This window comes from Hippocampus bargibanti, linkage group LG06 (genome assembly GCF_051943395.1).
Source record: "Hippocampus bargibanti isolate YZ-2025 linkage group LG06, ASM5194339v1, whole genome shotgun sequence".
Lineage (NCBI taxonomy): Eukaryota > Metazoa > Chordata > Actinopteri > Syngnathiformes > Syngnathidae > Hippocampus > Hippocampus bargibanti.
In genome coordinates, this window is record NC_142739.1 from 19,613,837 (window position 1) to 19,638,165 (window position 24,329).

Here is a 24,329-nt window from a genome sequence, read left to right on the forward strand (position 1 = left end):
AGATGAGGGTTCAAATCCCACTTGTGGCAGAGAAAATGAGCACAAAAACATCATCCAGTGTGGGTCCATGAAGGGCAAGACCCTTCATGCTAATGCCTACCTCATAAAAATGATGAGGGACTTGTTTGGCCGGCTCAGACGTCGCCCGGCCAAACAAGGTCTGCGTCAGGTGCTGGGGAACCAGAGCACCCTGATGAAAAATGGGCTACTGGAACAAAGCGGAGATGGACGAGATGCGATAACATGGCTCTGTTGGAATGCTACTACTCAAGCAACCCTAGTCAGAGGGGTTACATGCGGCGAATGGGGGCTGAATGGTTACTTCGAAACCCACAGTCATGGTTGACCACGAAACAACTAGTAGCTCAGTGTTCCAATAGCCACAAACGGCAATTGCTATCACAACTTGAGATTGATGAGTTACAACACAAATTCCGAGGTGAAGGGCCCGAGGCTGCCACATCAAAGGAAGAGGTTCAACCAGAGATTGGGAGGCAAGCCCCAATGAATGATGAGATTGGGAAACCAGCCCCAATGAATGAAATGCTGAGCGAGGCAGCAACTGACCTGAGAGATAAGATCATGGCAAGAATGAAAACTGGGCAACTAAGAAACCGATTACATGTGAAGTACCACCTGAAAGTCTCATGGAAACTGTGAATGCAGCACTGAGAACGATCCCGACCGGAACGATCACGGAAACCAATGAGCTGATATACACCTCAGCATCAGTGATCCTAGAGATGCTCGGCTACAAGAGCAACCATGAGAGCCACGAGATTCATTACCCACCATGGAAAAGACGGTTGGAGGCCAAGATCAAGGCGGCTCGGAAAGATGTGAGTCAATTGACGGAGATCCAGAGAGGTGTGAATAAAAGGCCAATACCCTAGAGGTACATGCAGATAACCATACCTGAAACACTCAAAACTGCCAAACAAAGGCTCCAGGCCTTGTCCAGTCGCCTAAAGAGGTACACGAAAGAGAATGAGGCCAGAAGAATAAACAAGCTGTTCGCAACACAACCTGCGAAAGTGTACGCTCAGTGGCTGGAAACTGAAAGATACTGGAAAGGCATATGGGAGAAGAAGGTCACACATAACAGCAGTGCACAATGGCTGGTGACTCTGAAAGAGGAGCACAGCAACCTCCCTGAACAGAACCCAGTTACCATCACAGCGGTAGACATACAAGAAAGAGTCTCAGGTATGAAAAACTGGACGGCACCAGGCCCGGATATGGTCCACACCTACTGGCTAAAGAAACTCACAGCTCTCCACGAGTGCCTAGCAGCACAAATTGCTGATGGATGGGACTCACCCAGGATGGCTAACTGAAGGGCGAACAATCCTGATCATGAAGGATTCCTCAAAGGGTGCAGTTCCTTCCAACTATCGGCCAATAACCTGTCTCTCCACAACAAGCAAGCTCATGTCAGGCATCATTGCGGCTAAGATAAGTGGACACATGGATCAATACATGAGCAAAGCACAGAAAGGCATTAGTAGAGATACTAGAGGTGCCAAACATCAGCTGCTGGTTGACAGAACAGTCGCTCAAGACTGCAGGTCCCGACATACCAACCTGTGCACAGCCTGGATTGATTACAAGAAAGCATATGACTCGATGCCACACACATGGATCACTGAATGCTTGGAGCTGTATAAGGTCAACGGGACCCTGAGAGCCTTCGTTGCAAACTCGATGAGGATGTGGAAAACTACACTTGAAGCCAATGGCAAGCCACTAACGCAAGTGTCCATCAAATGTGGCATATATCAAGGTGATGCACTCTCCCCACTGCTGTTCTGCATAGGACTGAACCCCCTCAGCCAGATAATCGCCAAGACAGGCTATGGATACCGCCTCAGAAATGGAGCTACGATCAGTCACCTCCTCTACATGGATGCCATAAAGCTGTATGCTAAGAGCGAAAGGGACATAGACTCCCTGATCCACACAACCAGGATCTACAGCAGTGACATCGGAATGTCATTCGGGCTGGAGAAATGTAGTCGGATGGTGACTAAGAGGTTCAAGGTAGTCCACACTGAAGGGGTCTCAAAAGATGGTAATGGCCAACCAACCAGATATCGTGGTCATAGATAAAGGGGAAAAGAAAGCCGTTGTCGTGGATGTAGCGGTCCCGAGTGATGGAAACATCAGAAAGAAGGAACATGAGAAAATCGAGAAATACCAAGGGCTCAGAGAGGAGCTGGAGAGAGCCTGGAAGGTAAAGGTGACAGTCGTGCCTGTGGTGGTCGGAGCACTTGGGGCAGTGACCCGCAAACTCAACGAGTGGTTGCAACAGATCCCGGGAACAACATCGAATATCTCGGTCCAGAAAAGCGTAGTGCTGGGAACAGCACGGATACTGCGCAGAACCCTCAAGCTTCCTGGCCTCTGGTAGAGGACCCAAGCTAAAATGGGGGACAGACACCACCCATGGTGTCTGATGATTAATCACTCTAAATTGTCCCTCGGTGTGAGAGTGACTGGTTGTTTGTCTCTGTGTGCCCTGGCAAAAAATCCAGTTTGCAAGTGGATGAAATGTAAAACTCTGAAATTTCAGCAATTAGGCACATTGTGCTACAAAATAGAATGGCTTTAGAAATTTTGACAGCCCCACAAGGGGGCGTCTGTGCTATGGTTGTTGCACGTATATATACCGAAAGAAGCCATATCTGTAAACTAATGCTTTGATTGTTATCAGGGACCCCAGTGATGCTATGGCCAAAGATTAACTGCCTGATCACCCGTGGAGCTTTGCCATGGTTTTTGGAGGCCCTTGGTATATTACTTTGGTTATACTTTTTATATCTGTCGTGATCGTGCTTTTTCTTCTTTTCTTGGTCATTGGCTGTATTATTCCTTGTTTACGCACAATGGTGATCTCTATGATCACCAATTCACATGTTAATTCGCAAAAATGTTGTACCAACAAATGCGTGAAGAGGACTCCGTGTTGTGATTTGGAATATTGAACCATGGCGAGAGTGCGGTCGCCCCTGCTGGGGGGCCGAGAAGGAATTTTTTCATCTACATTCATTACGACAGAGGTTTTCACCTTCTCCATGAGAAATGTTTCCCCGTGCCCTAATTATGATGTTTACACTGAAAACCGTTTTGGAGACATATGTTGTGGCGTTTTATGTGTCGAAGCAGACACACGTGTTGTGCTTAGTAAACTGCATTGATCACATTCAATCTTTGTAACGTGAAGGGTGTTTTGTTTTATGCCCTGAACGTCTCAAAACCACCGGCACAAGTGGTTCTGGCGGGTCTGGTGCACCAGCTGGTGGTGCAGGTGCTGTGGACTCTGGTTAACCAAGGCCTCTGTACTGCTCAGAATCTTTTTCATGTCGAGGATCAAAAGTGTCCGGTAGGTATCGAGGGCGCGATTGGTCTCCATGGCGCCTGTATACCTGTTCAGTCTCGCCTTGCACATGGTATGACACGGGTCCAGTCTGTTGCGTTACTACCCCAGGGATCCATTTGGGGTGCTCTCCAGCCATGTTGCGGAGATAGACAGGATCGTCCACATCAAAATGTCTTTCGGTAGCTTGACGATCATGATTCTACTTCTGCCTGATCTGTCTCCTCCTCACCGTTTCAATCTCCAATCTCCATCAAAATCTTTGTTCCATTTATGTAAAAAACGGCCTTATATGGTCTCTGACTGTCATTAGCACTATGCACGTGGACTTGTAACATGGGAACATCATCATCTTTTTCTTCAGTTTGCACATAGCCAGTCATTTTACTATTATTTATCTGTCTGTTCATCTTCCCCCCTTTTTTGTTAACATTAAATGCCTGTGCCCGGGCCGACATGCCTTTTGAATATGACCTACTTAACCACAGTGATGACATTTTGAATTATTGTAGAAAAAGTCATTTGCACTATGGTTTGTGCCTTTGCATCTGTAGCAATCACATTGGTGTGTTGGTGCGCATCCTCCCTGTTGGTTCTCTTTAAACTTGTGGACTTGCGTTGTGACATCTTCCCTTTTCATCAACTGCTGTGCATCCCGATGGGCTGTCTCCATGTTGACTGCAAGCTCTACAGCTCTTGCAAACGACAGGGAATGCTCCGAGAGTAGCTTGCGTTGCAAGGCCTCCGAAGCGACTCCACTGACGAAGCCATCACGTAAAGCATCCTCCAGTCTGTCCCCAAAATCACACTTTGTAGCAAGTTGACGTAGCTTAGCTGTTGGGTTCTAATTCCTGTTTCTCATCTGGTTCTGTGTTCAACGAAGGAGGTAAAACAAGCACTGGGTGGGCAAGAGGTCCTTCCAGATGACTGGCAAACGACAGCAAACATAATCAGAGACACAGGTCGGAAAGTACTTGGTGTTACGAGTGGAAGAAAGGTAGATAAGGAGACTTGGTGGTGGAATGGGGAGGTGCAGGAGTGTATACAGAAAAAGAGGTTAGCAACGAAGACGTGGGACACTGAGAAGACGGACGAGAGTAGACAGCGCACGGTTAAAGTAAAGGTGGCAAAGGCCAAACAAGAGGCGTATGATGACTTGTATGCTCGGCTAGACAGCAAGGAAGGTGAGACTGATCTTTACAGGCTGGCGAGACAGAGAGACAAAGATGGTAAGGACCTGCAGCAGGTTCGGGTGATTAAGGATAGAGATGGCAATGTATTAACAGATCCCAGTAGTGTAATGGCAAGATGGAAAGAGTATTTTGAAGAATTGATGAATGAGGAAAATGAAAAGGAACAAAGAGTAGAAGACGTGACTGTTGTGGACCAAGATGTAGCAAGCATTAGCAAGGATGAAGTGAATGAGGGGGCTGAAGACGATGAAGGGGGAAAGGCACTCGGGCCTGATAATTTACCAATCGAGGTATGGAAGTGTCTGGGAGAGGTGGCGGTGGTGTTCCTGACTGGGTTATTTAACAAGATCTTAGATGGTGAACAGATGCCTGAAGAATGGAGACAAAGTGTACTTGTGCCCATTTTAAGAACAAAGGAGATGTGCAGAGTTGTACTAATTACAGAGGAATAAAGTTGATGAGCCATACAATGAAACTGGGAAAGAGTAGTTGAAGCTAGACTAAGAGCAGAAGTGAACATTTGTGAGCAGCAGTATGGCTTCATGCCAAAAAAAAAAAGAGTACGACAGATGCAGTGTTTTATTTAAGAATGCTGATAGTACAGAGATGGTCAGAAGGAATTGCATTGTGTCTTTTTAGATCTGGAGAAAGCGTATGACATGGTGCCCAGAGAAGAGCTGTGGTATTGCATGAGGAAGTCTGGAGTGACGGAAAAGTATGTCAGAGCGGTGCAAGACATGTATCATGACTGTAAGACAGTTGTGAGGTGCGCTGTCGGTATCACGGAGGAATTCAAGGTGGAGGTGGGACTCCACCAGGGGTCAGCTCTGAGCCCCTTCTTGTTTGCTATAGTGATGGACAGGCTGACAGACGATGTTAAACAAGAATCTCCTTGGACCGTGATGTTTGCAGATGACATTGTGATATGTAGCGAGAACAGGGAACATGTGGCGAAGAAACTAGAGATGTGGAGATATGCCCTGGAAAGGAGTGGAATGAAGATCAGTCGCAGCAAGACGGAATATATGTGTGTGAATGAGAGGGATCCAAGTGCAAGAGTGATGCTACAGGGAGAAGAAATAAAGAAGATGGAGGATTTTAAGTACTTGGGGTCAACTGTCCAGAGCAATGGAGAGTGTGGAAAAGAGGTGAGGAAGCGTGTCCAGGCAGGCTAGAGCGGCTGGAGAAAAATGTCAGGTGTGATGTGTGATAGAAGGGTTTCAGCTAGGATGAAAGGAAAAGTGTATAAAACAGTGGTGAGACCAGCTATAATGTTTGGACTGGAGACGGTGCCACTGAAGAAAAGACTGGAAGCAGAGCTGGATATCGACTGAAGATGTTGAGATTTTCTTTGGGAGTGACCAGGTTGGATAGGATCAGGACTGAGTACATAAGAGGGACAACTCACATTAGAGGCTTTGGAGAGAAAGTCAGAGAGGCCAGACTGAGATGGTTTGGACATGTCCAGAGGAGAGAGATTGACTATATCGGGAGAAGGATGCTGAGCCTTGAACTGCCAGGCAGGAGACCGAGAGGAAGACCGAAGAGGATGTTTATGGATGTGGTCAAAGAGGACATGAAGGTAGCTGGTGTGAGAGAAGAGGATGCACAAACCCGGGATTGATGGAGGACATTGATTCGCTGTGGCGACCCCTGAGGGGAAAAGCCGAAAGGAAAAGTAGAAGAAAAAAAAAAAAAAAAAAAAAAAAAAAAAAATATATATATATATATATATATATATATATATATATATATATATATATATATATATATATATATATGTAACGGAGTTGTGCACTTAGATTATTAAATTATGAAGGAAGTGACGCAACAGCACACATTGTGACACCATGTCCCGCCCATAGTTTCCAGAACAATCTCGAGGAGATTCAGGGTGAGTCGCAATTTTCTGTTGGTCTCGATTAACACGCATTTTCATGACAATATCTTATTTTGTTTCCCCTTTTGTACTGTCTAGTGCTATCTAATTAGTTCCATGTGCTTCATAGTGCTTTTCTATTGCGCAGTTAATCACAAGACGAAACCCATGCGACTTCACCCATCCCTTCTGCCATACTGTGTTGCAGGTAATAATTGCTTCATTTCGTTTTTATTGTACAATATTTAGTTTCTTGTGTCGTGTTTCATTTGCCCGTGAATGTTCGTGGCGGGTTGAACTGTGTGCCCATGCAAGCGCACCGCGTGTTCTGCCGAGTCTCTGCGTATGATGCGTTCAGGGACATCATGTAAATAACATCGAACTTGTGTTGTATTCTCTTTTTCTGTAAATAACCACTATACGATCACACGTTGTTAATTCTGTTTTGTTATCTACAATGTTTTGCATTTGAGAACAATCTCGTGGAGATTCAGGTTAATCACAAGACGAAACCCATGCGACTTCACCCATCCCTTCTGCCACACTGTGTTGCAGAAATAAAAAGACACATCCACGTGTCTGGTCTCATTAATACGGCAGCATCGTGGAGATGAAGACAGTCACTGTTGTGACACCCGTCACACACACACACACGCACGCACACGCGCACACACACACACACACACATGTATATATATATATATATATATATATATATATATATATATATATATATATATATATATATATATATATATATATATATATATATATATATATATATTGTGGCAGGCACTAGGACCAGACATCTCACCCAGCAGGTGTACGGGAGGGGGCGGGGTTATATCACATATATTTCACTGCAGTTTCCGTTTTGGTTCTCTTTCTACTTGTTAGCAGTTGGAATAAAGACGTACTCCAATCGACCGTGTGTTCTCATTCCTCAACTGCTACACTGGTGACCCCGACGATGGAAATGTTCATGGCAACGGACGAAGATGTATCTTCTACGGCCATGTCGCCACGACCGGCGCCCAAACTCGCAGCTGCCGCCTACGCCGCGAAGTTGCCCGAGTTCTGGCACAGCGACCCGGCTTCGTGGTTCCAGCATGTGGAAGCACTTTTCCAGCTGCGAGGCGTCACGACAGATGACCCAAAATATTACATGGTCGTGGCGTCCCTCGACCAACCGACAACGCATCACATGATGCAACTTCTGCGCGCGCCTCCACGATGCGGGAAGTACGACGCGCTCAAACAACTGCTGCTCCGGCGGTTCACGCTATCGGCCTCCGAGAGAGCAGACAGACTTCTTTCGCTTCCCGGACTCAGCGACGGAACAGCAGTGGATCTAATGGACAAAATGCTGTCACTGTTAAATTCGGATGATGGCGGATTCCTTTCCCCCCACATTTTCCTTCGCTAGCTACCACCCGAAGTGCGCGCCGTGCTCGCTAACTCGACGTGCCTAGCCACCGGCGACTATCGTGGCTTGGCGGAAGAAGCAGATCGAGCGCTTCTGGCGATACGGCGGTTAGCCGTGCAAATCGATCCGACCGTCGTGGCCGCAGTGGGATCGCAGAAGCAGCGCGGGAAAGCCACCTGCTATTTCCATCAGCGGTTTGGCGCCAAGTATCGACGCTGCGCACCTCCCTGCTCCTACGAGGCGACGGGAATCTTCAACGCCCGACACCCAGTAGCAGCCGTGGGCGCCAGCAACGAAAGCGAGCTGCTTTTCGTCACGGACTCCTCGTCAGGAAGACGTTTCCTTGTGGACAGCGGGGCACAAGTAAGCCTGCTGACGCCCACCGCTGCGGACAAGATGGCAGGTGGATGCGGGCCTGCCTTGTGCGCAGCTAACGGCTCGCCCATCGCTAGCTTCGGTTCCAGGTCGGTGACTGTGCGTTTCCACGGACGGGAATTCAAGTGGAACTTTATTGTTGCCGTGACCACAGTTCCCATAATTGGCGCCGATTTTTTATGTGCTCACGGACTTCTTGTGGACATTGCCAACCGTCGTTTGATTGACGCCATCTCTTTCGCCACTTTTCCGTGTGAGGCCGGAGGGCTCGGGGCGTTAATGCATGCAAATTATTTAACATCGGGTAACGTTTATGAATGCCTGCTGACCGATTATCCGTCGTTAACCACACCCGCCTTTTCCAATGCCGATACTAAACACGGGGTAGAGCATTTCATTCCCACGGTTGGCCCGCCAGTTTTTGCCCGCGCTCGTCGCCTCAATGCGGCAAAATTGGCAATGGCGAAAGGGGAGTTCGCGACGATGGAGCGTTTGGGCATCGTGAGGCGTTCCAACAGCCCGTGGGCCTCACCATTGCACATGGTCCCCAAAAGTGACGGTTCTTGGCGGCCGTGCGGTGATTTTCGTCGGCTTAATAATGTAACCACACACGACCGTTACCCAATTCCGCACATCCAGGACTTTTCCACACGTTTGGCCGGAGCCGTGATACGGGCAGAAGATGTGCCAAAAACTGCAGTAATAACCGCTTTTGGCCTTTTTGAATTTCTCCGTATGCCTTTTGGCCTGAAGGGGGCGGCACAGAACTTTCAGAGACTGATGGACTCAGTCTTGCGAGGCCTAGATTTTGTGTTCGTCTACCTCGACGACATTCTTGTGGCCAGCCCTTCACCAGAGGAACACCTGTCGCACTTAAGGATGGTTTTCAAGCGTCTTGATGCGCATGGCCTTATCGTTAACCCTGTGAAGTGCCAATTTGGTTTGCCCAAGATCGATTTCTTGGGGCACCACATTTCTCCACAGGGTGCCATCCCCTTACCCGCCAAAGTGCAGGCTGTGGTGAATTTCCCCCGCCCAGCCACAGTTAAAGCTTTGCAGGAGTTTTTGGGCATGATAAATTTTTACAACCGGTTTCTTCCTCACGCAGCCGACCTCCTACAACCCCTCTACGGCGCCTTGAGAAAAAAGAAGGCTAATGACCCCGTCGAGTGGGCCCCGCAACGAGTGCAGTCCTTTGAACGAGCCAAGGAAGCTCTTGCGGGTGCAACTCTTCTGGTCCACCCGATCTCAACCGCACAGGTGGCCTTGACTACCGACGCGTCTGATGTTGCCGTAGGGGCGGTGGTTGAGCAGCTTGTGGAGAACGAATGGCAGCCCCTTGCATTTTTCAGTCGGAAGCTGCAAGATAACGAACGCAAGTATAGTGTTTTCGACAGAGAGTTGTTAGCACTCTATCTTGCAAGGCGCCATTTTCGTTTCCTCCTCGAGGGGCGCCGGTTCACCGCCTACGTAGATCATAAACCCCTTACATTCGCCATGTCCAAGGTGACCGAACCGTGGTCGGCCCGACAGCAACGGCATCTAGCGGCTATTTCCGAATTCACAACAGACATTCGGCATGTGGCCGGCAAATGTAACCCTGTGGCCGATTGCCTGTCACGCACGATCGTGTGTCCAGTCCAGCTCGGGGTGGATTTTTCAGAGATGGCCACGGCCCAATCTGAGGATCCGGACATCCACGAACTCAAGGCAGCAGGCACGGCCCTGAAACTGGAGGAGGTAGCAGTGTGTGAAGGGGGTCCCGCTCTCCTCTGCGATGTGTCTACGGGTCGCACTCGTCCCGTGGTTCCGCAGGAGTGGCGTCGGCGAATTTTTGATTCAATTCATTCCCTTTCACACCCTGGCGTCCGGGCGTCAGTCAAACTACTTGGGGCCAAGTTTGTCTGGCCTGGGTTAAGAAAGGACGTCAGGAAGTGGGCAGCTGCATGCGTGGCATGTCAGTGCGCCAAAGTCCACAGGCACACCCGGGCGAACCTAGAAACTTTTCCGATTCCGGCCAGGAGATTTGACCACGTCCATGTGGACCTGGTCGGGCCCCTCCCTCCTTCGCAGGGTTGCACACATCTCCTCACTATGGTCGATCGGACCACTAGGTGGCCGGAAGCTGTCCCCCTGTCCTCCACAACCTCGACAGACATTGCCCGCGCATTTCTGTCATCCTGGGTCACACGTTTCGGCACGCCGTCCGATATCACTTCGGACAGAGGCCCCCAGTTTGTGTCCGAGCTCTGGTCGGCCATGGCGCAGTCCTTGGGTGTGCAGGTACACCGCACTATGGCCTACCACCAACAGACTAACGGGATGTGTGAACGTTTCCACCGGTCACTTAAAGCCGCGCTACGGGCCGCACTATCGGACGGTAACTGGGTTGACCGGCTTCCGTGGGTCCTGCTCGGGTTACGTTCAGCTCCTAAAGAAGACCTTAACGCCGCTCCGGTAGAGTTGGTACTCGGTCAGCCACTCCGCATCCCTGGTGAATTTCTGCCTGAAGCTTCGGGTGCACCTTCTTTCCCCCTTTTGCCAGGGGAGCCCCTGGCTCCAGCACCATTTCACCACGGCGTCCCCAAAATATTCGGCCCGTTTAGAGTGCTCGAACACGGGGAAAAGAGTTTTGTGCTCGATATGGGTGGGAGAAGGGAGGGCATTTCAATAGACAGACTCAAGCCAGCTCACATAATTGCAGGCGAGGACGTTTCGCCGGCCCAGGTCCCACGTCGCGGACGCCCTCCAAAACCTCCAGCCTCTCCGCGGCATGCCAGGGTTGAGTGTCGTTCCCCCACTCAGTTCTCACTCGGATCACCTGCCTGAGCAATTTCACCTTCACCATCGAACGACGGGCTGCATAGTCGTTGTGGCAGGCTGGTCAAGCCCCCTGCAAGATTTTCGCCTTGACTGTCCTTCTGGGTGTTCTGGGGGCGGCTGTGTGGCGGGCACTAGGACCAGACATCTCACCCAGCAGGTGTACGGGAGGGGGCGGGTTTATATCACATATATTTCACTGCAGTTTCCGTTTTGGTTCTCTTTCTACTTGTTAGCAGTTGGAATAAAGACGTACTCCAATCGACCGTGTGTTCTCATTCCTCAACTGCTACAATATATATATATATATATATATATATATATATATATATATATATATGTAACGGAGTTGTGCGCTTAGATTATTAAATTATGAAGGAAGTGACGCAACGGCGCACTATGTCCCGCCCATAGTTTCCAGAACAATCTCAAGGAGATTCAGGGTGAGTCGCAATTTTCTGTTGGTCAGAATCAGAATCAGAATCAGAATACCTTTATTCGTCCCGCAATGGGGAAATTTGCAGTCCACAGCAGCAATTGAAGAGGGATGGGGTTGGGGTGGGAGTGAAAGGATAGAAAACAAGATATTCTAAGCATAACAAAATAAAAATGTCAACTGTATACTGTGCAAATGTAGATGTGCAAAAACCGTTCTATAAACAAGACTGTACATAGTGCAGAATCAAGAGATGCATTTAGATATATTGCAACAACCCATATTTACAAGTGTCCAGTTTTTTTTTTTTTTTTTTTTTTTTTTTCACATGTGATCATTGGGAATTGTGAAGCCTGACAGCAGTCGGTAGGAACGAGCGGCGGTACCTCTCCTTCTTGCAGCGCGGGTGTAATAGTCTCTGGCTAAAGGAGCTACCCAGAGCTGTCAGGATGGGCAGGAGGGGGTGGGAGGGGCTGTCCGTCATAGCTTTTAGTTTAGCTAGCGTCCGTCTGTTGCCCACCTCCTCAAGAGAGTCCAGCGAGCAGCCCACGACAGAACTGGCCCGCTTGACAAAGCGCTCCAGTCTTTTTCTGTCCCGGGTGGTGATGCTGCCTGACCAGCAGACAATGCCATAGTGGATGGCTGATGCCACCACAGAGTCATAGAAAGTCTTTAGGAGTGACCCCTGAACTCCAAAAGACCTCAGTTTCCTGAGGAGGAAGAGGCGACTCTGTCCCTTTTTGATTAGGGCATCCGTGTTTGTTGTCCAGTCCAGTTTATTGTTGAGAGTAACACCCAGGTACTTGTAGGAGGTCACCCTCTCAATGTCCGAACCCTGGATGTTCAATGGTGCAGGTGACGATTGTTTCCTGCAGAAATCCACCACCAGCTCCTTGGTTTTGCCAGTGTTGATCTGGAGGTGATTCTGCTGGCACCAGTCCACAAAGTCCTTTGTCAGTCCCCTGTACTCCCTATCGTCTCCCTCTGTAATGAGGCCGACAATAGCTGAGTCGTCAGAGAACTTCTGAAGGTGGCAGGTTGGGGTGTTGTAGTTGAAGTCCGAGGTGTAGAGGGTGAAGAGGAATGGAGCCAGGACTGTTCCCTGCGGCGCTCCGGTGCTGCAGAGAAGCCTGTCCGACTCACAGTTCTTTACCCTCACGTACTGTGGCCTGTTTGTGAGGTAGTCTGTAATCCAGGATGTGAGGTGATGGTCGACTCCGGCATGCTGCAGCTTGTCCCCCAGTAGACTGGGCTGGATGGTGTTGAAGGCACTGGAGAAATCGAAGAATGTGATCCTCACCGTGCTCCCAGCATTCTCCAGGTGCAGCAACACCGTATGGAGGAGGTAGATGATGGCATCCTCCACACCGATGCTGGGCTGGTAGGCAAACTGCAGCGGGTCCAGCGATGAGCTTGCCAGCGGTCGCAGGTGGGCGAGGACGAGTCTCTCCAGCGTCTTCATCAGGTGAGACGTCAGCGCCACCGGTCTGTAGCTGTTGAGCTCTTTGGGGTTGGCAATCTTGGGCACTGGGACCAGGCATGACGTTTTCCACAGCTGTGGAACTCTGCCCAGCTTCAGGCTCAGGTTGAACAAGTGCTGGACAATGTCACACAGCTGGTCGGAGCAGGTCTTGAGGAGTCGGGAACTGATGTCATCCGGACCTGCTGCCTTCCTCACCTTCATCCTCCTCAGTTGGTTCCTCACCTGCGCAGTTGTGACAGACAGGCAGGAACCAGGAGGCAGAGTGGCGGCTGAGGGTGTGGCAACGGTTGGGAGGGCAGATGTTGGTTGTGGAAAGCTGGTCGTGAGAGGGGGCAGGGAGGGTAAGGCCACAGTGAGAGTTGGTGCAGGTGCAGCTACAGGTGAAGTTGACGGTGGGCCGGGGGCGGCTGGCGTCTTGTCAAACCGATTGAAAAAGCGGTTGATTTCATCTGCCCAGTCCTTGTCTTTTTCGTTCAATGTCACTGGGCTTTTGTGGCCTGAGATGTTTTTCAGGCCCTTCCAGACACCAGCGACATTGCTGGCTTGCAGCTGCTCCTCCATTTTCATCCTGTAGGCCTTCTTCCCCTCTCTGATCTTCCTCCTCAGTTGGATCTGCACGGCCTTCAGTTCCTCTCTGTTGCCCGACACAAAAGCCCTTTTCTTCTCCTTCAGGAGGACTTTTATGTCGGGATTAATCCATGGTTTGTTGTTGGCAAAACACCGCACAGTCCTGGTGGGTACGGTGTTTTGTTCACAAAAGTTAATGTAGTCTGTGATGGTGTTGGTGAGTGAGTCAATGTCTTCCCCATGAATCTCAGTAAAGAGCTCCCACCTGGTTGAATCAAAACAGTCCCGCAGAGCTTCTTCAGCTTCTGTGGACCATCTTTTGATCGTGCGGGTCACAGCTGGTTGCCTCTGGACAAGGGGTTTGTACACAGGCTGGAGATAAACCATATTGTGGTCTGCTCTTCCGAGAGGGGGGAGGGGGGAGGGTTTGTATGCATCCTTGGCGTTTGAATAAAATAGGTCCAATATGTTATTGTCTCTGGTGGCACAAGTTACATACTGTGTGAATGTTGGGAGGGAGAATTTCAGGGAAATGTGATTGAAGTCCCCTGAGATGATAAACAAGGCGTTGGGGGACTGGGTTTGCAGCTTGTTTACAACAGATATGAGGGCATCGGAGGCAGCGCCGCCATTTGCGGTAGGGGGAATGTACGTCGTCACGGCTATGACGTGTGAGAATTCCCGTGGCAGGTAATGCGGCCGAAGGCTAACGGCTAGCAGCTCGATGTCCCGAGTGCAAAGTTTTTCCTTCACCGTGATGTGCCCAGGATTGCACCATTTGTCATTCACAAATACAGCAATCCCCCCTCCTTTCTGCTTACCGCTGCCTTCATTTCTGTCCGCTCGTACGAGTTGGAAGCCCTCCAACTCTGCGTGGGCGTCCGGAGTGATTGCCGAAAGCCATGTCTCCGTGACGAGTAGCAAGCTGGCTTCCCGGTACTCCCTCTGATGTCGCGTTAGCGCCGCCAGCTCGTCCATTTTATTTGGGAGCGATCTCACGTTCCCCATGATGACGGACGGGAGAACGTGTCGGTATTTCCTCGTTCTTTTGCGGCGATCTTTCCCGGCCCGACATCCTCGTTTCCTCCTCTTCAATTCATCGGGGATGTCTGGTGCGGCGGCCGCTAGTCCGCTATTAGCCCGCCACGCTAGTAGCTGGTCTCGACTGTAAACAATGGGATTCCGCGTGCGCGTGGATTCCCCGTTCACAGGAGCGATGAAAAAGTAAAAAATAACGGCGATGAGCAAAAGAAAAGATGCCCATCTCCTCTCCGTAGGTTTATGGAGCGAGATCAGGCAAAACAAAAACGGAAAAGTAAAGAAGTGAAAAAGTAGACAAGAAAGGGAAAGAGCTGCTGTGGAGGCAGCCACACAGGGGGGCGCCATCTTGAAATTGGTCTTGATTAACGCGCATTTTCATGACAATATCTGATTTTGTTTCCCCTTTTGTACTGTCTAGTGTTATCTAATTAGTTCCCTTATTCATTTCGAGTCCAGATTACTTTTTGTGTCATTATTTCACGTTTTGTCGAGTGGAACTTTGGAGCACATGTGCTTTTCTATTGCGCAGTTAATCACAAGACGAAACCCATGTGACTTCACCCATCCCTTCTGCCATACTGTGTTGCAGGTAATAATTGACTAGGGTTGCTTGAGTAGTAGCATTCCAACAGAGCCATGTTATCGCATCTCGTCCATCTCCGCTTTGTTCCAGTAGCCCATTTTTCATCAGGGTGCTCTGGTTCCCCAGCACCTGACGCAGACCTTGTTTGGCCGGGCGACGTCTGAGCCGGCATGTCATTCCATTTATTGTCTCTCATCATTGTATGAGGTAGGCATTAGCGTGAAGGGTCTTGCCCAAGGACCCACACTGGAAGATGTCATTGTGCTCAAGTGGGATTCGAACCCTCGTCTCCCGTATGCCAAACCGATGCATTATCAACTGAGCTATCCAGCCGCTATTTATATATATATATATGTAACGGAGTTGTGCGCTTAGATTATTAAATTATGAAGGAAGTGACGCAACGGCGCACAGTGTGGCACTATGTCCCGCCCATAGTTTCCAGAACAATCTCGAGGAGATTCAGGTTAATCACAAGACGAAACCCATGCGTCTTCACCCATCCCTTCTGCCATACTGTGTTGCAGAAATAAAAGAAATAAAAAGACACATCCACGCGTCTCGTATTCATTAATACGGTAGCATCGTGGAGATGAAGACAGTCACTGTTGTGACACCCGTCACATTGGTGCCGTGACCCGGATCACAAGTGACTCTCCACTTCGGACCGGGACCGCGATGCTGCACAATGAAGACGCAGTCCCATCACTCGGTGGACGGTGTGTCGACCCCCGTTTTGAAAATACATGTAGTGTGTTAATTGTCTGAACTGCTGTTTTGCAATTGGTGTGTTTTTTTTTTCATGTACGTGTTTTCGTGTGTTAAGTCTAAGAATGAGCTCCTTACAAGTAACAAGTAGCACACCTTTGAATGAGTGTGTTGGTAGAGGTAGAGGCTTCCCAACCGTGTAACAGTTGTGTAGTGTAATCCAGAGTGGTGTAGGTTGTACAGAGGGGAATGGGCAGGTTCAAGCTGAGGCCACTTATGTTAGTGGGGACAGAGTTCCTTCCCAGACCCAGTGCAGTGCATCTACGACGAGCGCACAAACAACTGATACACCAGCAACAGATCCCTTTCTCCAGTCTGTCACAGTTATGTAGTGCTATGCAGGGTGATGTAGTTTGTACAGAGGGGGATGGGCAGGTGCGAGCTGAGGCCACTTATGTTAGTGGGGACAGAGTTCCTTCCCAGACCCAGTACAGTGCATCTCCGACGAGCGCACAGACCCTGACACACCGGCGACAGATCCCTTACTCCAGTCACCTGACGTAGTTGGTCAGATGACTGACATAATTAGACAGTATTTTTGTACATCCTTGCCCGATAACCTTGTCTATTTTGCCTGTTGGTCTTTCTGATGTCTTCCGTGTGTATGTTGCCTCACTTCTGCATAATTTAAGGGGGGTGTATGTAACGGAGTTGTGCGCTTAGATTATTAAATTATGAAGGAAGTGACGCAACGGCGCACAGTGTGGCACTATGTCCCGCCCATAGTTTCCAGAACAATCTCGAGGAGATTCAGGTTAATCACAAAACGAAATCCATGCGACTTCACCCATCCCTTCTGCCATACTGTGTTGCAGAAATAAAAGAAATAAAAAGACACATCCACGCGTCTCGTCTTCATTAATACGGCAGCATCGTGGAGATGAAGACACTCACTGTTGTGACATACATATATATATATATATATGTGTGTGTGTGTGTGTGTGTGTGTAAGATCTCAGTCGTACAGGAGTGGTCCATCGATGAGAAGGTTTCTTCCATTTTATGAGTAATTCGATTACATCTGTGATCGACTGTTTTGGTCTTCCTGTCTCACTCTTCAAAATGGAAGGGAACAACTTTATCGCGACACCAAGTGAGCGGGGTACTGTAGCCGAAGGATATGACAAAAACTGCATTTTTTGCAGGATTGTGAATCATGAAATGGACGTGGAACTTCTTCACTGTGTGAGAACAGTTGTATATAATGTATACATTGCAGTATATTTCACTCACTAACGAGCATGTCGTTCTTGTCACCCAACACCTCTCTCTTCGTCCTACGGTTTGTTAAACCCGTGTTTTTCTACCTTTTTTGAGCAAAATGAAAATGAAATGAAAAATGTTGCGGCACATCACAAACAAGAGATGTTATAAAATGACTCTGAACAATGTATTTAATTACAATATAATTTCTCAATATATTTATACTCAGTGAGAAACTACTGGGCAACTGGTTTGATGTTTTCTCATTTTGTGTTTCTTTTCATAAAGGTTGCCTGTTTCTCTGTATTGACACGCAGGCGAACACAATAGTGTGTCGGCTTGTTATGAAACGACCGGTGTTTAGTTTGGCTATGGCGTTTAAGCTTGCTCGGCACCATGACGCTGCTGAATAGCTTCTCGACACACACCAGGCATAATTGAGTAGGTTTCATCTCATCCCCGGTAAATATAAATCCATACGAAAGATAGCTTTCACTATATTGCCTTGAGCTCACCGTCTTTTCCCACCTCTGATACTCGGGTCTTAATCCGGGTCAGAATCTTGTACATAGGCCAATTTGGAGTTTGCAGTTGCCCTTTTTAAACATTTCTCAATGACTGTCATCACGACCTCTCACGAGCATCATTAAGTATTTTGGAAAAGAGACAATCAGCTACGTGTTGCTTTACGGACGAATATTAAATTGCCCTTCCAGTCTTTACAGCACGGGCACCTGACAATGACATATTTGCAGAAAATTATTAATACATGTTTTATAAAATGTAATTTTTTAAAGTGAAATTGGATAATTTAGCACGGCCCACCTGACGATCTCTCACGGCACACTAGTGTGCCAGGGCTCAATAGTTGAAAATCACTGTGTTAAAGTGAATATGTGCCTCACAGTGTCTTAAATCTAACGTTCTCCATTGTTTACCACAGGATGAGGATATTTCATGTTTCAGAGACATCAAGCCTGGAGCACCCCACCATTACCTAGTTGTCCCGTCTAAACATGTTGGAAACTGCAAAACACTTCGCAGAGAACACGTTCCCTTGGGTATGTTATGCATGTGGCTGTCAACAAACTCAAATGATCAATTTAAATAATAAGATGTGTGTGGGGGTTGCAGAAATGTGGATGCTCTCAAATAAGAACTTTGTGGCAGTACATATGGCTTGTAATATCATACTTCTTTTTTACTAAGAGTCATTCATGGGTCATTATCAAGATCACAAACATTTCTGGTGGAAAGGTTAAATGGCATAACAGATTCCATTGACAGTGTATTAAAAGCTCAAAGAATTCCAATCTGCCAGGAAAAACAATTTTTTGTCACACAAATAATATCCTTGAGTTGTGTTATATATTATGTAGTTTAGTGGTCATACTTTTAGAGTTCGAAATTGGATCACCATTTTTTATTGTCCAACCCAAGGAGAAAGGGTAGCTCCTATGGCTAACTCTCCAGTCGGTTTTAGGTTTTACCATGTATCCCTTGTTGTCGCTATGCGTTTTAATGCCAACCAGGAAACAAAATGCAACTGTACCACGAATGCTGCCCCCATCAATTGCCAACTCCCTGCTGCAAAAATGTTACAGCATTTTGAAGGTATCGATTGTACAGCAATTTTTTGATGATTCTCATTTGATGAGATTCAGGTCTGAACTATGACTGCGTCATTCCAAAATTATAATCTTCTCTTGAAGAATGGTGTGGCCTCTTATGGCACCACATTATCTAAATTCTGTATTTTTCTTCTTCTTTATGCAAAAAAAAATAATCAATTGGGCTATGTAGAGGATTGAGATTATTTTTTTTGTAGGAATTTGTTTTACAAAAAGCTGTTTTGGACAAGGGTGTGTCATGATGTCAAAAGAAATGTGAAATAACTTTTTTTCTGGATTTTTGGATGGGAGAAAGGTGGGCCTTTCTCAATCCAAAACAGTAGTGTAGGGCAACCACTAATTGTTTCTGAAAATCTAATTGCAACCACCTGCGAATGGACCTGATTGGCCCGAATCTCAAGTGAACCACCTTTAAAGGACAACCAACACCATTTTTTGTTTCCTACTGACATCAGAAAAACATTTTATAGCATATGAAATGACTTAGTGTCTCAAAACTGCCACAAAACGAAACTGGGGAGATTCAGAAAGTCCCGCCCCCTTGTTCGTGACGTCACTATGGGTGACACACTGCCTTGCTCCAGAATCAAAACAATGGCTTCATAGAGTTCAGATTCGGAGAAGATGCTTTCTTGTTACTCATCCAGTTATGAATATGATTCAAATAGTTCTGAAGAGGAAAGCATACATGTTTGCGATTGATTAAAGAAGTCCTTCCGTATCAATTTGAGCTGTCTGCAAGCGATGAGACCGGTTAAGAGCTGGAATCCGATGTAGCGGCCAGCAAATGCACAAGATGGGGCACAAGCTGCATTTCATCCATTATATAAAGCCGCTTATCAAAGCCGTAAAGCCGCCCGTGATTGGTAATAATCCGTGGTAGAAGACAGAGGGGTGGGTCTTACGCACACACACAAAGGAGACCGCGACAAACACACGAACATCAGATGTTGAGACGAGAGAGCTCCTCTCTCGACAGCGCCCCAGAGTAAATGGGCTGATTTGTCCACTGGGAATTTGTGTAAACTCACACCTTCTTTATGTGTGTTACGCAATTGGCTGCGACGCACAACGATTCACCATCACGTTATTTATGTAGTTTTCCTTCTAATTTCGGCATCAACACGGTGTTTTCAGATTAAAAAAAGTACCCAAAATGCATTGTGTGGCGCTTTCTCGGTCTCTGGCATCGTCCCATCAACTCGAAAACAAGACTTCATGAATATTCGGCGCAAGTCTTAAAATGTAAAATATAGCTATATGCGGTGGAATATTTGTAAAATGCGCTCAGTAGAAGTCATTTGAAGTGATTTACAAATTATGGACGCAACTTTTCCGGAGGTGTGGCCGCGTCCTTTAAAAGCGGAATGAGGAAGTCACTGCGGGGAGAAGGAACAGCCTGGGGAGCAGTGCCACCTGTGGTCTGCCGAAAATCTTCATCTGTCACGACGTCAAATAAAGAAAACTAGAAATGTCCTTCCTGGTTCTGGTTGAATTAACTATTCATTCTTTTTCCACATGGCTTGCTGTCTTGCCGCATAACTGTGTAAAACGTTTATATCCATTATACCTACCATTATCAACTTTCTATAATATGAACATTGTACATTTTCACAGATTATTGGTTGAATGTGTACTGTATGTTTATTAAAAAAATCCGTGTTGATGGAAAGTTTCAATTTTGTTTTTGTCATATGCAGTGAAGCAAATGGCAGAGATCGGGACGGAAATTCTCCAGAAAAACAATGTGACTGATTTGAGTGACGTCAGGTGAGCTACATTCAACACACAACTCTTAACCAATACAATTTAGTGCATTCCCATCCCAAATTTTTTTAGAATGTTTTCAGCACACAAAAAAAACAACATTACACAGCAAGTCGAGAGTTGCTGTGTCAATGATTTTTGGATGATCTTCACTTATGTGCCGTTGATTTCGAAACAAGTAAACGCCCCCTTTTGAATAAGCGGACGAGTAAAAACAAATCAGGTTGATTTGCCTTTGTGGAAAGAACAAGCCCCAATTTGATAGATTCTAATTTGCAATGAAACAACACCATTGATGAAACAGTCGAAAGTCAGTGGCACTATGACAAGCCCCATGCTAATGTTAGCATCAATATACTACTGGCAGCAGAAAGCAAGCGTGCAAGTTAATGAGCAGTGTGCCGGCCAGCTAGCAGTAACCTTGCATAAATTTACTTTTTATTCCGATTGTTTGGTTGGATTTTTACCAAGGAACAGAAAACCATTCATATTAATGGTGAGTATTATCACAGTTATTTTAAATGATACATTCACTTTATTTTGAAATATATATATATATATATATATATATATATATATATATATATATATATATATATATATATATATATATATATATATATATATCTTCGCTGACGAAGCCTCTTGGGTAGGAGGCGAAACGTCCGAAACCTTCAAACTTGTACAGATGACGCTGAAGAAACCTTCTCGTCGTTGGACCACTCCTGTACGACTGAGAGCTTACACAGACATATATATATATATATATATATATATACAGTAAAGTCTCGTTATATCGATATTCAAGGGAGTCCGAAAAAATATAGATATAACCGGGACTATCGATATATCCGACCCTGTTTGCATGTGATTTTCTCCGTGCGTGCATAGAAATAGTATCGATATAACCGGGACTATCGATATATCCGATATCGATATCACGAGACTTTACTGTATATATATATATATATATATAGAGAGAGAGAGAGAGAGAGAGAGAGAGAGAGAGAGAGAGAGAGAGAGAGAGAGAGAGAGAGAGAGAGAGAGAGAGAGAGAGAGAGAGAGAGAGAGAGAGAGAGTTAGATAGATAGATATATACATAGATAGATAGATGTGGTGGCCACTGTTTTTGAATAGAGATTCCCCACCCCCAGTATTCGGTTAAAGCCACGTGACTGGTCAAGGATGCAGCAGTGAGGGGGTGGGGTTACAGACAGAAAGAGAGAGAGTGAGGCCGTTCTCCATGAAACAAAAAAACAAAAATCGGTTAAAGCCATGTGAGAGAGAGAAAAAAAAACACACACACACGAAAGGGGGATGACAGAGCTTGTAACAAAAAAAGTGCAAAAAAACAAACAAGTTTAATGGGTAGAAAATGGATAGAAAACAGTGACATTTGGACTAGTTTCAACTTTGATTGTTCAAAAGTAGAGTGTAGACTGGAAGGTTAAAATATCCCATTAATCAGGCTCCACAAATAACCCGCACAAGTAATCTGTACACTTGATGCAAAACGCTATCAACCTAGCTAAACAGAACACAATTGACGAGGAACTAAGCAAAATGATCGCAGAGAAAGCACCTGCAAGGGATCATTCCTCAAGATGGTGAATTAAGTGTTTAATGTTGATTATAATACAATATCACATTTATTATACATGAAATAAGGTACTTCCAAACACTGTTGAACTCTGCAGCGTGTTTGCGATGCATTTTGTAGAATAAAGACTCGAGATGGTCCATCGTCGTCCTTGGTCTTGTGATGCATTTTGTAGAATAAAGACTCGAGATGGTCCTTCTTGTTTAGATCTATCACGTACAGGCAGAGGGCAGCCGACCCGTCGGTACGAAATTGAATGTCTGGATCCCCAAGTAGCGACAGAGAGGTCCGTGCAAGAAGATTTATTAAGAAACAACACAAAGCGCTGGTCCCAAAAAGAGGACCCAGGAGAATAATCAAAAATAAAGAATACCAAACACGACGAGTAAGGGGGCAAAGGGAAACACGACCCGCATACTATGCAATTGGTGAAAAGCAACTCGCACACGGTGGTGCAGAGAAGGAACACTCCCGAAAGATAATACTACCTACGGGATGTGGGGGGGACCTCGGACCGGGTAAAACACAAGCACCGAAGATATAGAAAGTCCAGGGTAATACAAAGTAAAAATACAAGTTGACAGCGTCCCGTTTTAGTGTCCTGATGAAGGAATTGACAGCAGGTGGTGGATCCTGGGAGGCGCAGTTTATTTGCGGAGCACCGAGGGGAGCACAGAGTGCAACCGCTTCTCTCAGTATTGTATTGTAACTATTTTTTAGCACTACACTATAAAGAACCGTTCTGTCTCATTTATCTTAACAGAGAATTTTACGGAATTGCACAAAATGAGGATATAAAATAACTGTTTCTTCACAAACGCATAGGACAATTTTGTGATGTTTCCACCGACGCCGTGGTGGGTGGGCGTCGGCGCTAGACCGAGTGGGCGCGGGGTATGGGCAACCGGTAGAACTTTTTTGCTTCGGCGTCCGCCTGAGTCCGAGCGTATGTGTTGGGTGACCCCTTCTGGCTGTTAGCCAGGCGAGTGATTTTTCAACAGCGCGTATGCGTGGGAAGCCGTGCGTATTTGAGTCAGCAGAAGGAAACAGTAATAAAAATCGATAATACGAAATATAAAATGATAAAAATTACACTAAAAGTTATAGGATTTTTAATTGAACTGTAAGCAGTTTGGTATATAATAGTATTCAATAGAAAACGTTCTTTAAAAACAACAGTTTGACATTGCATACTATCCTGTCGTATAAACCTTGCATCGGCCATTTTGAATGCATCTCGACTTACGACCGTTTGACTTGCGACCGTTTTGTCGGAATGGAACCCTGTCGTAAGTCGGATGTTACCTGTATATATATATATATACAGTCCATCATCACACAATGTACCAACTTCACACTGACGAGAAGAATGAAAAACACACCTCCTCTTTTTATTTCGCTCAAGGTAAGATAGGAGAATGGGCTCGTTCGCGAACGACACATCACTCATCTTTTTTGATCATTCAGTAAAGATTGAGGGATTCAAATTTGTAAGTATTTGAATTCAAGTTGTTGACTGTGAACATCAAAACAGCACCACAACACACTGATGGGTGTTTTTCAATTTCTAAACATGCAGCAACGACACCCTTCCATCACCAGCGAGCTCCTCGAGCAATTTAATTGTCATGGATGAAAGTGAGGAGATGAAATTTTGTCCACTGTGCGTCTTTCCTGTGTCAATCATGTATGGTAGATTATATGCTACACGATTGTTGCTCTGATCTTCTTTTGCTTTCGGCTTTTCCGTTCAGGGTCCTCCTTCGAACCCGGTTTTGCATCCTCTTCTCTCACACCAGGTACCTTTATGTCATATTTGACAACGTCCATAAACCTCTTCTTAGGTCTTCCTTTCAGTCTCCTGCGTGGCAGTTCGAGGCTCAGCATCCTCCTTCTGATATAGTCACTCTCCTCTGGACATGTCCAAACCAACTCAGTCTGGCCTCCCTGACTCTCTCCAAGGCCTCTAATGTGAGTTGTCCCTCCAATACAGTGATACCTCGGCTTACGAACGCTTTAGCTAATGAACTTTTTGCCTTACGAACGTTAAATTTGCGAAATATAGTTTTGGCATTCAAACTATTTTTCGGGAACACAGAGAGCCACAATGAGTGATGTGTCGTTCGCGAACGAGCCCATTCTCCTAACAAGGAAATGGCAGCCGATTTTTTTTTTTTTTGT

The 24,329-nt window shown here is 46.5% G+C and overlaps 1 protein-coding gene and 1 long non-coding RNA gene across 2 annotated transcripts in view; one reads left to right on the plus strand and one right to left on the minus strand.

Annotated features, from left to right (window-relative positions):
• Positions 1–24,329, minus strand: part of LOC148896689 (uncharacterized) — a 246,063-nt gene that overhangs the window by 17,709 nt on the left and 204,025 nt on the right. The window lies entirely within an intron of this gene.
• hint3 (histidine triad nucleotide binding protein 3) overlaps positions 16,925–24,329 on the plus strand; it is a 33,859-nt gene continuing 26,454 nt past the window's right edge. The window contains exons 1-3 of the mRNA XM_088997824.1: positions 16,925–17,132; positions 18,094–18,211; positions 20,482–20,551. Coding sequence (XP_088853950.1) covers positions 16,950–17,132; positions 18,094–18,211; positions 20,482–20,551 — 371 coding nt within the window. The 5' untranslated portion in view covers positions 16,925–16,949. The remainder of the gene's footprint in view (positions 17,133–18,093; positions 18,212–20,481; positions 20,552–24,329) is intronic.